General features: G+C 38.1%; 1 protein-coding gene across 1 annotated transcript in view; it reads left to right on the top strand.

Moving 5' to 3' along the window:
* The window catches only part of park (parkin), a 100,809-nt gene that overhangs the window by 26,017 nt on the left and 59,053 nt on the right, over nucleotides 1–15,739 (top strand). Inside the window, exon 4 of the mRNA XM_067146482.2 lies at nucleotides 14,453–14,601. Coding sequence (XP_067002583.2) covers nucleotides 14,453–14,601 — 149 coding nt within the window. The remainder of the gene's footprint in view (nucleotides 1–14,452; nucleotides 14,602–15,739) is intronic.

Raw genomic sequence — 15,739 nt, 5'->3', positions numbered from 1 at the left:
AATATCTGTACAGATTTTGGAAAAGGATCAAACACTACCCCTGGTAAACTGTTCCACTTCTTCACGCCCTTCCCAATGAATGAAAATTTACCCCAATCGCTTCTGCTAAAATTCCTTCTAATTTTATACTTGTGGTCAGTCCTGCCGATATAATTATTTTTCAACTGAAGCCTCTCACGGATATCTCCCCATGCTTCTTCTCCTGTATAGGCTCTATATAATCGTATAAGTTTAGTTTTCTCCCTTCTCTTACTTAAAGTTTCCCACCCAAGTTCCTTTAACATTTCTGATACACTACTTTTTCTCCTGAAATCCCCTGTTACAAATCTCGCTGCTTTCCTCTGCACACTATCTATTTCTTTTATTAGATATTCTTGGTGAGGATCCCAAACACTGTTTGCATATTCCAATAATGGACGAACCATACTTAAGTAACTTTTTTTTTAAAATTCTTTGTTGCATCATTTAAGTAGCCTTATTATGACATGTAACGATCTGTATGCTTTCCCAACAATATCATCCACATGACCCTTCCAGTGCAAATTACTTTCAAATCTCATACCTAAGTATTTGCATTTGCCATCTTTTGGGATAACTACCTCATCCAAAGTATATTCAAATTCAGTTTTAAAGCTCCTGTTTGTAAATGTTGTAACAGCTGATTTGCCTCGATTAACTTTCTTTAACCCATTGTTGGATACTCTCAAGGTCCCTTTGTAATTCTGAACAATCCTCAATGTTATTTATTTCCCTATAAACAATTATGCCGTCTGCATACAATCTTATTTTTGATGTTATATTATTCCCTAAATCATTTGCGTATATTAAGAAAAGTAATGGACCGATTATACTACCCTGTGCAATTCCCTTCCAAACTTTCTCTTCCTGTGATACATTATTTCCTACTTCGACTTTCTGAACCCTTGAATTTAGAAATGTTTTTATCCCTTACGTCCAATCCTATGCCCTACAACTTCTTTAATAATATTCCATGTTTCACTCTATCAAAGTCTTTGGAAAGATCTATGGCTATGCAATCTAACTGGCCTCCTGAATCCAACTGATATGGTATGTCCTGCTGAAATCCCACCAGTTGTGCCTCGCAAGAAAATTTCTTTCTAATCCATACTGGCTCCTCATGAACCAATTTTTATCATCACATATCCCTCTTGATGTACTTTGCTATTAAACTCTCCAGTATTTTACAAACTATACCGGTCAGGCTGATTGGTCTGTAGTTCTCCAGTTTCCTTTCATCACTCTTTCCTTTATAAATTCTTATTATTATAGATTCCTTCCATTTCTGTGGTATTATGCTATAATTTATGACATAGTCAAAGAGAAATTTTAAATAAGGTATGTACCACCCCATTGTCTTTAATACCTCCCCAGTAATTTGATCACTTCCTGCTGCTTTTCCCTGCTGAAGCAGTTGGATTTCTCGGAAAATATCTTCATTGTGAATGAGAAGCTTCTAGTTTCCCTATGTGTCTCTCCCTCTCTCTATTCTGTTTCGGTTTCCAACTCCTGACAGTTTTCTACTGAATCTCTGAATTCCGTACTAAATAGGTTTGCTTTCTCAGTATCTGTTATATAGCGTTCAAACCCCTTCTCCCACCATTGTAGGTATTTGTATTCCTTTTCCTTTTTGATTCCTGGTATATGAATACACCTTTTTCCATTTCCCGTGAAGTATGCCATTCATATAATTCTCTTTTGCTTCCTTTTTCACTCTATTCAGTTCCCTCATTACCTGTTTTCTAGTTTCTCTACTCTCCCTACCCTCTTAGATTTTCCTGTTTACTATTCTACATTTTCTTTTTAATTTTCTTATTTCCTTTGTATAATAAACAGGGTCGGAGGTCATTTTACCCTTCTTATCTCTTCTCTCCTCCCCAAATGATTCCTTTAAATTTAGCCCAAAGTGTATCCACATTACTCCCTTCACTTATCCAACAACTGAATTGTGATTTAAGGTAAGTCCAAAATTCATCAACTTTAGTTTTTCTGTACAATTTCTTGTCTTGTGTGACCCTCTTGTTAAGCCTTTTTGGTTCCAGTCCTACATCCATCATTACTGCCTTATGGTCACCTATTCCTTCAATTACCCCAGTTTTATCAACAATTTCCCATGGTTTAACCGAGAATACATCTAGTAAGTTATTGAGACGAGTCGGTTCATGTACTACTTGTGTATATCCTCCCTCCCTCCCTCCCTCCCTCCCTCCCTCCCTCCCTCCCTCCCAATTTAACTTATTTGCCAGTTTCTGTTCATGGGCTTCACTTGCAGCTCCATTCCATTCAACTTCTGGCAAGTTCAGATCTCCCCCAATTATAACCATATCATTAGTGTTACGGAGTTATCCGTGGTAGTTAGAGGTGAAAGAAGGTTCTGGGATGAATAGGTCTCAATCTACGAAATTAGAGTTAATTTAAAATTTAACAAGGTTATATTTTCTTTTCAAGATCAAGAAATAGCAAATATAACAGGTATTTAGTAGCCTAGCAACAAATCGAGAATGTACAATTACAGTAGTTACAGGATTTGGGCTCCGAGAGCCAGACACACAATTCTTGAGCTATAAGCCCAACTTTACCCATATACCAGATTCAACCGAGGGGTAGAAGACCCCAATCATGCTCAAGAGCACTTGCTCCCAATTACATAGTAAAAGCCTCCTCAAGGCACACAGAAACAAATTTTTTTTTGGGAAGAGCAACTCGCTCTCAAAGTTCCAGCCTATCAAAGGCCACACCAGACTTGACCTTCAAGCTGACCTCCTAACACATGAAAACAGGGGTAAAAATACCCAACCTACTGAGGCCTATTAAGTAAAGAAACAGGTCAATTACATGGCCTCCAAAATACCAACTTGAGAGGAGGCGAAACTGCACTCCTAATACACTTTATTAAAACCTACTGGGCACTAGGCCGCATATGCAAGGGCTAATCCCATACTAAAGAGGCGACACGATAGGAAAACTATTACATTACGAAACGAAGAAAAATGGTTGAGAAAACGTAGTCACCTCAAAAACAATATGAAAGGGAGCTCGAGAGGGTTAGGCACTCTCTGTCCCAATTTGTAGTTACAGAGGCAGAATTTAAATCAAGAGTCTTTTACATTTTAGAGGAAAGTTACATGGTAGAAGGTTTCGAACCCGCCCCGAGGGTTAAACTGCTGAGCTGGCAAGAAAATAAGTTATAAGACGGCCATTACCTGGAGGTTGAACTGCTGCCCGAAGAAAGAGGCGCTTCCCGCCCCCTGCTACATAATTTACACAATGATAGGTGTTACTGAAGTGGCGCGGGGACCTGAAAATCAGCAGTTTATATACCCTCGTGGAACATTCGGGACCTTTCATGAATGAGAACACCCGCCCACAAGCCTTTTATTGGACGACCAAAAGATTACATGTCAGAATTGAAGAAGAAAACCAGGATTGGTGGAAAATTAATTGCAGAAATTTATGATTGGCCAGTTTCAAAACAGGCAGAATGAAAGGGTTAACATTGCCAACTTAAACACAAGCTGAAAGAAATTTAATAAGGAACAAACTTATAAATACTAAATTTCTTCAAAAACGGGTTCCCTCACTTTGCACTAGGGTGCACAATTGTAGTCCTTCAGTAGTATCATCTAGAAGAGAATGTTCACACTTCTTACTACAGGCAAAACAAAAATACATCAAAAGCGACACAGTTCAGAACACTTCGAAATTTACAAGTAGTGACATCTTCTGAAAAACTTGAGAATTAACACTGGTAGTTAAAGTTCAGGCTTTCTCCAGTAGAGGAGTTTCAATTGGCGGCGCGGAGGTGTACCGCCCGGTACAGACCTCCCCCCCCAAAAGTCCCTCCAAGGGGTAACACGGAAGAACATAAACTTTTGTTTTAAAACAAGGTCCAAGTTATGCTGTTGAAATAGAAATTAATTGCAGAAGGATTTACAAACAAGTTTTCTTAAAATGATTGGCTCCAGTTTCAAAATTCTTTGTAGTTACTTCTGATGTAATGTCTTTATGCTTGTAGAAGTTGAATTCAGAAGGAAAAACTTTTAATACTTGAAGGTGAAGAGAAATTTTCTAAGTCCAACAAATATTGCAGTTGAATTCAAAAATGTAGTAATTGTTGATATTAAATGTCCATGTGGCCTATTAAGTACATTCAATGTTGATTAAGCTTGACGGCCAGACCAGCCACCGCTGCTTGTGTCCAGAGGAGGCCGCTCGTACCCCTCGAGTACCCTGAGATACCGCTCGCCCACACTATGAGAGGAGCCGTGGAGTTGAAGCACGCCGCGCCCGCGGCGAACATACAGGTCGCGGGCAAGTTGCAAGTTGTGCGCCGCACATCAGCCTTGGCCGGGAGTATGGCTCCGGTTCGCTGTACACTAGTTGGCCTCACAGAAGAGGGGCGGGCCCATACCCCATCTCAGTGGCGGTACGGCGCCGCGCTGCTGCGGGGGCACTGAAACATTAAGATCTCGGCGGCAGAATTTGTTGGACCATAATTATTTTAGGGTACAAGCTTGTGGTGAGGTTGAGGGGCCAGTGGCGTGGAGATATTTATTTCATTTAAATAGCCACTGTGTGTTGTTGAGCAGGAGACGGGAGCGTGGTAATGGCCATGGTAAGGACAGGATGGCAGTTTAACTAGTCGGGGAAGGTTTTACAATAAATGCTTAACTACAAAGAACTTGCTTCGAAGGGCAGAAGGCCTCACAATGAAACACCCCAAAAATATATAACCTTCCGAATACCTTCAAAATTGAAATAATAACATTAAGTTATTTATTAGACCACCTAATCAATACAAAATCGTCTTGGATGATTTACATAAATTTGTTAGCTAATAGTGGTACATGTTTCGCCTTCCCTGAAGGCATCATCAGCCATAGTCTTAACCTTAAATTAAAAATAAGCGTCTAAATAACATGATGGCGAAAAATCTTATATAATCAAAGTAAAGAAGAGAGAATAAAAGTCAAAGTTAGTCGAGAGATCCGAAGTTAATCATGATCTTGAAGATAAAAGACGAAAGTCAGATGCATATGGTGAAGTTGTAGAACACGTTGAGGATATGAAGTTGGTGAATAGAAGTTGAAGAACAGTTTCAAATAGGATCACTATGGACCATCTCAAAATTTGAAGTGATGTTCAAATGTTGCAAATTGTGAGCTTGCAGATATTCAAGTTGAAAAAGCATATAAAAGTGGAATCTGTAAATGGAAGCAAGAAACGTAGAGTTAATTGTGTGAAAAGATATTTGAAAAATATTGAAGTAGAATCGTATGCACTTACCATTTGACGGTGACAAAGATAGCTTGCAATATTATGAGTTAGAAGTATTTGCAACAGTAGACTTCTTGCTACGTGTGTTATAACTGAAGTTTTGTGCTGGAGGGGGATCTGTATGCGTTGACGTAACTATTGGAGGGGGGCTGCTATTGGTGGGAGGGAAGGAAGAGAGTGTATTACTGCGCGTGTTGTAACGGTGTAAGGCTATTGGAGGGAGCGATGTTACGGTGGGTGTGGCTATGGGTTTATTGGTTGTATTTGAATTAGAGGTACTAGCGGCGGGGGGGAAGGGAGGGGGGTATATTAGCTGTAGGGGAGGTGGGAACTCTAATTGATGTGAGGTTGAAGATTTTTAAGAATTTGTTGGTGAGGGAAGTTGATTCTCGTAATAAAATAAGAATCTGTTCATACAAGGGGCTTTTTTTATCAATAGTGTCATTTAGATTTTTATCTTTATTAAAATGTTGGTCGAGGAAAATAAATAAGTTTTCATATTCTGTCATGAGTTTGCTTTTATCGACTCTTTTTAGGATATGGAGGTCTTGTTCTATTGTGGTGAATTTATGCCCGGTGTCCCTCATATGGTTGGCCATTGCGGAGAATTTGTTGTGTCTTTGGGCATTGTAATGCTCGGCGTATCTGGTAGAGAAGCTGCAGCCAGATACGCCGAGCATTACAATGCCCAAAGACACAACAAATTCTCCGCAATGGCCAACCATATGAGGGACACCGGGCATAAATTCACCACAATAGAACAAGACCTCCATATCCTAAAAAGAGTCGATAAAAGCAAACTCATGACAGAATATGAAAACTTATTTAATTTCCTCGACCAACATTTTAATAAAGATAAAAATCTAAATGACACTATTGATAAAAAAAAGCCCCTTGTATGAACAGATTCTTATTTTATTACGAGAATCAACTTCCCTCACCAACAAATTCTTAAAAATCTTCAACCTCACATCAATTAGAGTTCCCACCTCCCCTACAGCTAATATACCCCCCTCCCTTCCCCCGCCGCTAGTACCTCTAATTCAAATACAACCAATAAACCCATAGCCACACCCACCGTAACATCGCTCCCTCCAATAGCCTTACACCGTTACAACACGCGCAGTAATACACTCTCTTCCTTCCCTCCCACCAATAGCAGCCCCCCTCCAATAGTTACGTCAACGCATACAGATCCCCCTCCAGCACAAAACTTCAGTTATAACACACGTAGCAAGAAGTCTACTGTTGCAAATACTTCTAACTCATAATATTGCAAGCTATCTTTGTCACCGTCAAATGGTAAGTGCATACGATTCTACTTCAATATTTTTCAAATATCTTTTCACACAATTAACTCTACGTTTCTTGCTTCCATTTACAGATTCCACTTTTATATGCTTTTTCAACTTGAATATCTGCAAGCTCACAATTTGCAACATTTGAACATCACTTCAAATTTTGAGATGGTCCATAGTGATCCTATTTGAAACTGTTCTTCAACTTCTATTCACCAACTTCATATCCTCAACGTGTTCTACAACTTCACCATATGCATCTGACTTTCGTCTTTTATCTTCAAGATCATGATTAACTTCGGATCTCTCGACTAACTTTGACTTTTATTCTCTCTTCTTTACTTTGATTATATAAGATTTTTCGCCATCATGTTATTTAAACGCTTATTTTTAATTTAAGGTTAAGACTATGGCTGATGATGCCTTCAGGGAAGGCGAAACATGTACCACTATTAGCTAACAAATTTATGTAAATCATCCAAGACGATTTTGTATTGATTAGGTGGTCTAATAAATAACTTAATGTTATTATTTCAATCAAATATCATCAATACGGACCAAAAATGATATTTATTACATGTAATACCTTCAAAATGTTAAAACAATTATTAATGCAGCTACGTTAGCGCGGAAGTTACACAGGTTTCACCTGTGATAGGTGAGCCCTAAATATCCTCTCGGTGGCTTGATTGCTTAATAACAACGTAACCGGCGTAAGAAAATCAAGGATTATGCACGGCCCATGAAATCTGGGGGCAAGCTTGCCCGCGGGAACAAAATTTTTGACCATCACCTGGTCACCTACCTTCAAATTGGTGGGTCTCCGTCCACGATCATATCTTTCCCTAACCTTTTCATGAGACACTTTAAGATTGGCTTTAGCCTTCTTCCAAAGATCTTTAATATTATCTGGATCTATTGTCTCGGGTAGAATGTCACTCAGAGACCAGAGGTTAGAGAGCGGCGTGTTGGGAACAAACTTGAACATCAGAGAAGCTGGAGTCAATTTATGTGATTCATGAACAGCTGAATTCAAAGCAAAAGCTAACCAATGCAGGGACGTGTCCCACCTGGAATGATCTTCATGATAGGCAATCAACGCGGATCTCAGATTACGATTAACTCTTTCGGCCAGAGATGGTTGGGGATAATAAGCAGAAGTAGTCACATGAGATATGGACAGATCAAAACAGAATTTACGAAATAGATTGGATGTGAACGCCTTAGCGTTGTCAGACACAATATATTGACACGGACCAAAAGAAGCAAAGATAGAATTTAAACAAGTAATGGTGGACTGAGCGGTAGCCAGCTTAGTCGTGAATAACCAAGAAAATCTTGTAAAACCATCTACACATACAAGGATGAACTTGTTGGCATTCCCCTTTGACTGGGGGAAGGGTCCTACATAATCGATGTAGAGACGTTCCATGGGGCGCGATGCTTGATGAGAAGACAACAGGCCTACCTTGGTAGACATGGTGGGTTTACTAAGCAAGCAAGATTTACAAGCCTTTACTAGTTCACGAATTTCACCGTCCATACCTTTCCAGATAAACATTTCACGGATCTTTTCCCGGGTTTTGAAGATGCCTAAATGCCCCCCCCCCCCAGTGGGGTTTCATGATAGTACTTGAAGATCATTGGCACAAGTACAGCTGGAACTACAACTTTCATTTTTTGATCATGCCTCGACGGGCAACATAAAACACCATTCCTCAGTACATAAGGGACAACATGTTCCCGAGAAGAAAGGGTTTCCATGATCGGAGCCAGCGTCAGATCTTCACGTTGATATTTCTCAAGATCCCTAAAGAGCATGGGAGCATCTGTTAAGATGGCATTAACCTCAGATAGCATGGACTCGGGAGGTGATGAACTATCAGCCGATTCATGGGTTGCGACGTCATTGGAAAACATACGGCTGAGTCCGTCTGCGACAACATTTTCAGTACCTCTGATATGCCTGACGTCAAATTGGAAGGCAGAAATTCGGATGGCCCACCAGGCTATACGACCAGTACGACGCGGCCTACCTAAGACCCAGCTTAAGGCTTGATTATCAGTCTCCAGGTCAAATTTGACATGTTCCAGATAGAGGCGGAACTTTTCTAAGGCAAATAAGACTGCCAAACCTTCGAGCTCATAGATGGAATACTTGGCTTCTTGAGCCGATAGAGTCCTAGAGGCATAGGCGATGGGTCGCCTCCCTAGTTCAGTCTCTTGAAGGAGAACTGCAGCTACCGCCGACGACGACGCGTCGGTTTGGACGATGAATTTTTTCGAGAAATTTGGCATAGCAAGGACAGGGGCATTACAAAGAGCTAATTTCAGGTCTTCAAAAGCGGCTTGTTGCGAAGGCCCCCACTCGAATTTGATGCCTTTCCTACGAAGAAGGTTCAAGGGCGCTGCTCTATTGGCGAAATTTGGAATAAATTTTCTGAAGAAATTCACCATACCAATGAACCTAGCAATACCTTTGATGCCCTTGGGAGGCTTGAAATCACGGATGGCCTGCGTTCTAGAGTGATTGACTTCGACACCATCGGGCAACACAATATGCCCTAGGAATGACACAGAGGGCTTAACGAACGCTACCTTGGACAACTTCACAGTTAGCCCCGCCTTACGAAGGCGATTGAGAACTTCCTTTAGATGATCTAGATGTTCTTCAAAAGTCTCCGACATCATCACTACCATCGCTGAAACCGAAACTAATATCGATAAACAAATCCCAATTGATAAACAGAATGACGTACGATATGAAGTAAAAAAGAAACTCCCAACTTTGATTAATGAGATAACATCTAATAATAACTACAATGTCTCGAAACAAATTCTAAACCTGAAATCCAAAATCCATAACAACAACGTAGTAATTACAAAAGCAGATAAGGGCAACACCATAGTAATAATGAACAAACAAGATTACATCAATAAAACTGTAACCATTTTTTCAGACAATACCTATACATTAATTAACAAAGATCCAACAAACAAAATACAGCGTAACTTAAAGAACCTTCTTAAAAATTCTAACTTCATTTTAAATGATCAAGATTATCAGAAATTAACTGTAATGAACCCAAAATTACCTACAGTCATATCACTGCCCAAAATTCATAAAAATTATGTCCCCATTCAGCCTATAATTTATAGTATCAATAGTCCTACCTATAAAACCTCTCAATTCCTACACAAATTCCTAAAAAAACACTTCAAATTTCACAACTCCAACCCCATAAAGAACTCGATCGAACTTTGTAATTCCCTAAATAAGTTCAGTCTACAACCAAACCACGTTTTATGTTCTTTTGACATCACCAACATGTATACTAATATCCCTATCAACAATACTATTAACATCATAAAAAACAATCTGTTGAAACATAGCACATTGAGTAAAATCGAAATTGATGAATGGTTAAAATTACTTAATTTCGTTTTAGACAACAACTATTTTACCTTCAATAAGAAAATTTACAAACAAGAAGGTCTAGCGATGGGAGACTCGTTATCTGGAATACTAGCCGATATATACTTAGATAATCTCGAACATAGTAAGATTATTAATAACATCAACGGACTCTGTCTTTGGCATCGCTATGTTGATGATACCATAGCTATCATTGATAAACAAATCAACAACAGCAATAACATACTATCATTTCTCAACAACTTAGATAATAATATTAAATTCACTAAAGAAGATGAGTTCAATAACTCTTTGAACTTCTTAGATATCAAAATCACACGAGCATTGAACAAATTCGACTTCCAAATATACAGAAAACCCACCTTTTCTCCAACAACCATAAAAAATGATTCTTTACATCCCAACTCACATAAAAAAGCCACTTATCACAGTTTAATATATAGAGCATTAAAGATCCCTATGTCCTCTATTAATTTAAAGAAAGAATTACTATTCATCAAGGAAATAGCTAAATTCAATGGATTTAACACGAGTATGATTGATAAAATCATCAATAAAACCAAACTGAAACTAGCTACCAATTTAACTCCATTAAAACCCGTCAAACCAAAATACGCTAAATTCACGTTCACTAACCATAGCATTTACCCGATAACCAATTCATTAATGAAGCACGAAATAAAAATAGCCTACACAACAAAAAACCCTAATTGTAATTTATTCTTCAATCACAACTCTATTAACATCACAGACAATAGTTACTCTGGATCAGGAATATACAGATTGAAATGCTCTACATGTAATTTTTCTTATGTTGGCCAAACTGGCCGCAGCTTCTCTACCAGATACGCCGAGCGTTACAATGCCCAAAGACACAACAAATTCTCCGCAATGGCCAACCATATGAGGGACACCGGGCATAAATTCACCACAATAGAACAAGACCTCCATATCCTAAAAAGAGTCGATAAAAGCAAACTCATGACAGAATATGAAAACTTATTTATTTTCCTCGACCAACATTTTAATAAAGATAAGAATCTAAATGACACTATTGATAAAAAAAGCCCCTTGTATGAACAGATTCTTATTTTATTACGAGAATCAACTTCCCTCACCAACAAATTCTTAAAAATCTTCAACCTCACATCAATTAGAGTTCCCACCTCCCCTACAGCTAATATACCCCCTCCCTTCCCCCCGCCGCTAGTACCTCTAATTCAAATACAACCAATAAACCCATAGCCACACCCACCGTAACATCGCTCCCTCCAATAGCCTTACACCGTTACAACACGCGCAGTAATACACTCTCTTCCTTCCCTCCCACCAATAGCAGCCCCCCCTCCAATAGTTACGTCAATGCAAACAGATCCCCCTCCAGCACAAAACTTCAGTTATAACACACGTAGCAAGAAGTCTACTGTTGCAAATACTTCTAACTCATAATGTTACAAGCTATCTTTGTCACCGTCAAATGGTAAGTGCACACGATTCTACTTCAATATTTTTCAAATATCTTTTCACACAATTAACTCTACGTTTCTTGCTTCCATTTACAGATTCCACTTTTATATGCTTTCAACTAGAATATCTACAAACTCACAATTTACAACATTTGAACATCACTTCAAATTTTGAGATGGTCCATAGTGATCCTATTTGAAACTGTTCTTCAACTTCTATTCACCAACTTCATATCCTCAACGTGTTCTACAACTTCACCATATGCATCTGACTTTCGTCTTTTATCTTCAAGATCATGATTAACTTCGGATCTCTCGACTAACTTTGACTTTTATTCTCTCTTCTTTACTTTGATTATATACGATTTTTCGCCATCGTCTAATTATAACCGCCAGACTATCAACTTTACTTTTATGCAATCTTACTACTTGTTGTATAACAATCTGTTGTTTTATCCATTGTACTTATTTTAGCAGCCTTCTAATGTTAATTTTGTTAATACTTCCACTATTGTATCTCATCACATTGTATTTTCAAACCATCATTGTTATTTTTAATGTTATTTTACTTCAAATCTCTTCAAGATTTTAAAATTCATTTCATTACTACATGTTATTTAGACGCTTATTTTTAATTTAAGGTTAAGACTATGGCTGATGATGCCTTCAGGGAAGGCGAAACATGTACTACTATTAGCTAAGAAATTTATGTAAAACATCCAAGACGATTTTGTATTGATTAGGTGGTCTAATAAATAACTTAATGTTATTATTTCAACCATCATAATGTTCCGAATGACAGTCCACCGGATCTGAATGCTGTGTTTTCTGCAATATATGATTGCAGTCAGTGGGTGGAATTCTTCTTCAAAAGACTTTTCATGATCGACTGTCTAAGGTGTCACCTTGAGATGAGAATAAATCCTAGAGTTAAAATTCTAAATATTATTTTAAAAGGTGGAGATGAGAGATGAAGGATGATTTTATGAAATTGTGAAGGAGGCTTTCTGCCTTACTTCATCCTAGTTGTTCAGGACTGGGAATAGGCATTTCCTCCATACCCTGCAAATGTTATGGTTTTCACGCCAATACTCGGATAGCTGATTGCAGTGGTTTCCCACTGGGCGATGGGGTTGCCACATCCCTACACCTACACAAGTTAAATATAATATTACATTACAACATACCTGTAAAAGACACATTATTAAACACGGAATAAAAATACACCATATTTTCTATAATTTATTGTGTAATAATGTGCTTTTTAACAGGTATATTATATACCTGTAATATTATATTTAACTTGTGTGTTCGACAGGCTGGAAAGCTTTTAAGTCATTATCTTCTATTCGCTTATCAAATGAGTTTAATATTCATGCAGAAATGTAGGAAACACTTTCAGTAAAATAGACTAGAAGGATATTTCTGAAGAAAAAACTATTGATGTGAAATGTTCCTTGATATCATAGCAATCAAATGGATAAATAATATTCTCTTAATCTCTGCAGATGACTGTAATATTAGCTTGATTCATATTTAACGATAGGCCCTTGTTAACCACATACAATCAATGACACAAAAAATGCTATCATCATATGTAGTGGAGTGTAGCACTGAAGAAAATTCCAAGTTCAACGTTGAGAAGGAATGGAAAAAACTCATGGTAGAGATATCACAAATAATGCTAAAGACCTGCTGCAAAATTAAATAATCCCCTCCAGAAGAAAGTTAACTACTAAAATACTTCTACAAAGAACAGATATTAGGCTACTCCCATATAATAACATGTTGACTTAACTTTGACTTTGCTGGTTTCCACGGATGACCGGATTATCGGCGAGGAATGATGGCCTCGATGACCTTAGAGTTAGATTCCTGGCATTATGAGGCTGTTGGCATCAGTCGCACTGTTTAGTACTGCAAGGTGATGGTTGATGTTTCCAGGTAATGATGAAATGTCCCTTGTTGATCTTCATGTTGCTGATCGTGGGTTGGACTCGTTCGCTTATAGATGAGATTCTCTGAGAGAATTACCAGTGTGTCTTTAGTGTGTATCTTCAGAAATAGCACGGACTGATACATACTTTTGTGGCACAAATTCCTAACACTATTGACATCTGTTAATAGCTTCCAGTTCTGAATTGAATGACGGTGAGATGAAGGGAGTATCACCTCTCCGGCGAATGTGAAGTAGAGCAACAGCTGTTCAGCATTTCTTGTGCTGGCTGGTCAGACGAGCTGTCTGAAATGCAGCGTGTAATCAAGCGCCAACAAGAGAGCAAGTGACAGACCTTCCTGAGGCTTGAAATAAGCTAGGTGCTGGGTGCCTTGAACAGAAATACATTGTTCAATTAGCGTCCTGAATTCTGTACATTCATTGTTCCAGAATATGCTGTTCATGCGTTGATTCATTTAATATAATTGGCAAAAAGAATTTAGAAGGTTGAATATTACCCTGTTTAATTTTTCACATAAATATTTCAACACATGTAGAATTTTCATTGCACATGCAATAAAATTACTCGTGGCGGTGATGAAGCTTGTAAGCTCAGTATGCAGGAGATTTGAAATTCTTTACTCGACATCTATGTGTTGACTCTTGCATGTTTCTGGAGGTCGCAAAGTATTGATTATTTCCATTGAACTCGCTGCGGCCAAGCCTGGCTGAATTCTCCTCCAGCAGGTTACACAAAAAAAAAAAAGAGTACAAAAAAGAAACCACTCCATCTCGCTCACTAAGCTTGTACATGTGCCCCTCCTAGTATAGCCTGGTCACAGATATGTCACTCAAAAGTGTCAAAGACTATAACTGTCACACATACATACATACATACATACATACATACATACATACATACATACATACATACATACATACTGTGATGCCTAATTGTTTTTCTGTTAATTTCTATTGTAATTTGAGATATATATTTTTAATTATATTTTGCTTCTTATAGGTTGGAACTGATGATGGCCCTATGTTTGCCCAGTTCTATTTCAAGTGTGCCGATCATCCCTCTCAAGGAGAAAATGATGAAGCTGTTCCTCTCTATCTCATTAAGTCGAACATCCATGATGTTCCTTGTCTGGCCTGCACAGATGTTAGGTAATTATGAAAGCGTATAATGACTAGAAACTGGATGTTAGACAAAATGCCTGTAATTTTTTTTTTTTTAAATATTCCTGTAATATATATAATTTGAATTTGTAACAGAATATTGTGAGAGAACTGAAATACTAACAACTATTTAGGCCTATTATACATCAGAAGAAAGGTCTCCATCTCAGGATTACTAGAAAAATATTATTTAGTTCATTAAGGCTTTTATTTGCGTTAGATAGTAATTTAATCTAATAATAATACGCTCAGGTTGTTGCAGTTAACTATATTCTTAGGTAGATGGCTCTATGAAAGTTGTCTAGCTGATTTTTCTATGCTAGCCCAATAGCGGGCACTGTGAAAGTTGTCCCATGCATATCTTTCTATTTTAGTCCAATAGACGGCTCTGTGGAATCAAGAATCACCAGAATGTTATTTATTGCTCCATATTGATTCTAATAAGCGAGAAACAGAAAGAATCTCGGAGCTATGCCTATTTTTCATGGTTTTAAGTACGTTTCAAGGCTTGTTTTAATTGAGAAGATGAGTGTTGATGTTTTTATATGTAGATTTCAACTTACTTTGTTAGTGTCTACTTCAGAAGTTATGTTTTTACATGTTGCTAGGTGTAATGACATCACTAGTTAGTTACACCAAAAGTTGGTTTTATTCAACATATAAACTCTAGGTGCTATGAATATATAAACATAACTAAAGAATCAATTCATGTTATATGTTTACAATAGAATCAGTCATCGTCGTCATCATTTTAATTTTACAGCTCCAATTTCCTGGGTACTGTTGGCGAGCCTCTTCCACTCTGTCTTATTGAGATACGTTCTGTTGTTAATGATGTTCTCCAGTATCCTTCCTGTATCTGCAATGTCCATCTTTATGATGGGAGTAGGAGGAAGGGAAAAGGTAGGAAAGGAAAATGTAGAGTAGATGATAGGAAAAGACAGGTGGAACAGGGTCATGGGAAGGAGAAAAGGGAGGAGGAAATAGCTTCTGCAGTTATCAGGAAAGATAGGGCTGATCAGGAGGGGAGGGGATCAAACGAGGTGGGTAGGGTTGAGGCTCTGGTCATGGGAGATTCCATTGTTAGACACGTGGGGAAAGTGTGTGGAGGAAAGGGTACCAGGGT

This window comes from Anabrus simplex, chromosome 4, assembly GCF_040414725.1.
Source record: "Anabrus simplex isolate iqAnaSimp1 chromosome 4, ASM4041472v1, whole genome shotgun sequence".
NCBI classification, from domain to species: domain Eukaryota; kingdom Metazoa; phylum Arthropoda; class Insecta; order Orthoptera; family Tettigoniidae; genus Anabrus; species Anabrus simplex.
The sequence above is the reverse complement of the archived record's forward strand: the minus strand, read 5'-3'. Positions and strand labels throughout refer to the sequence as shown.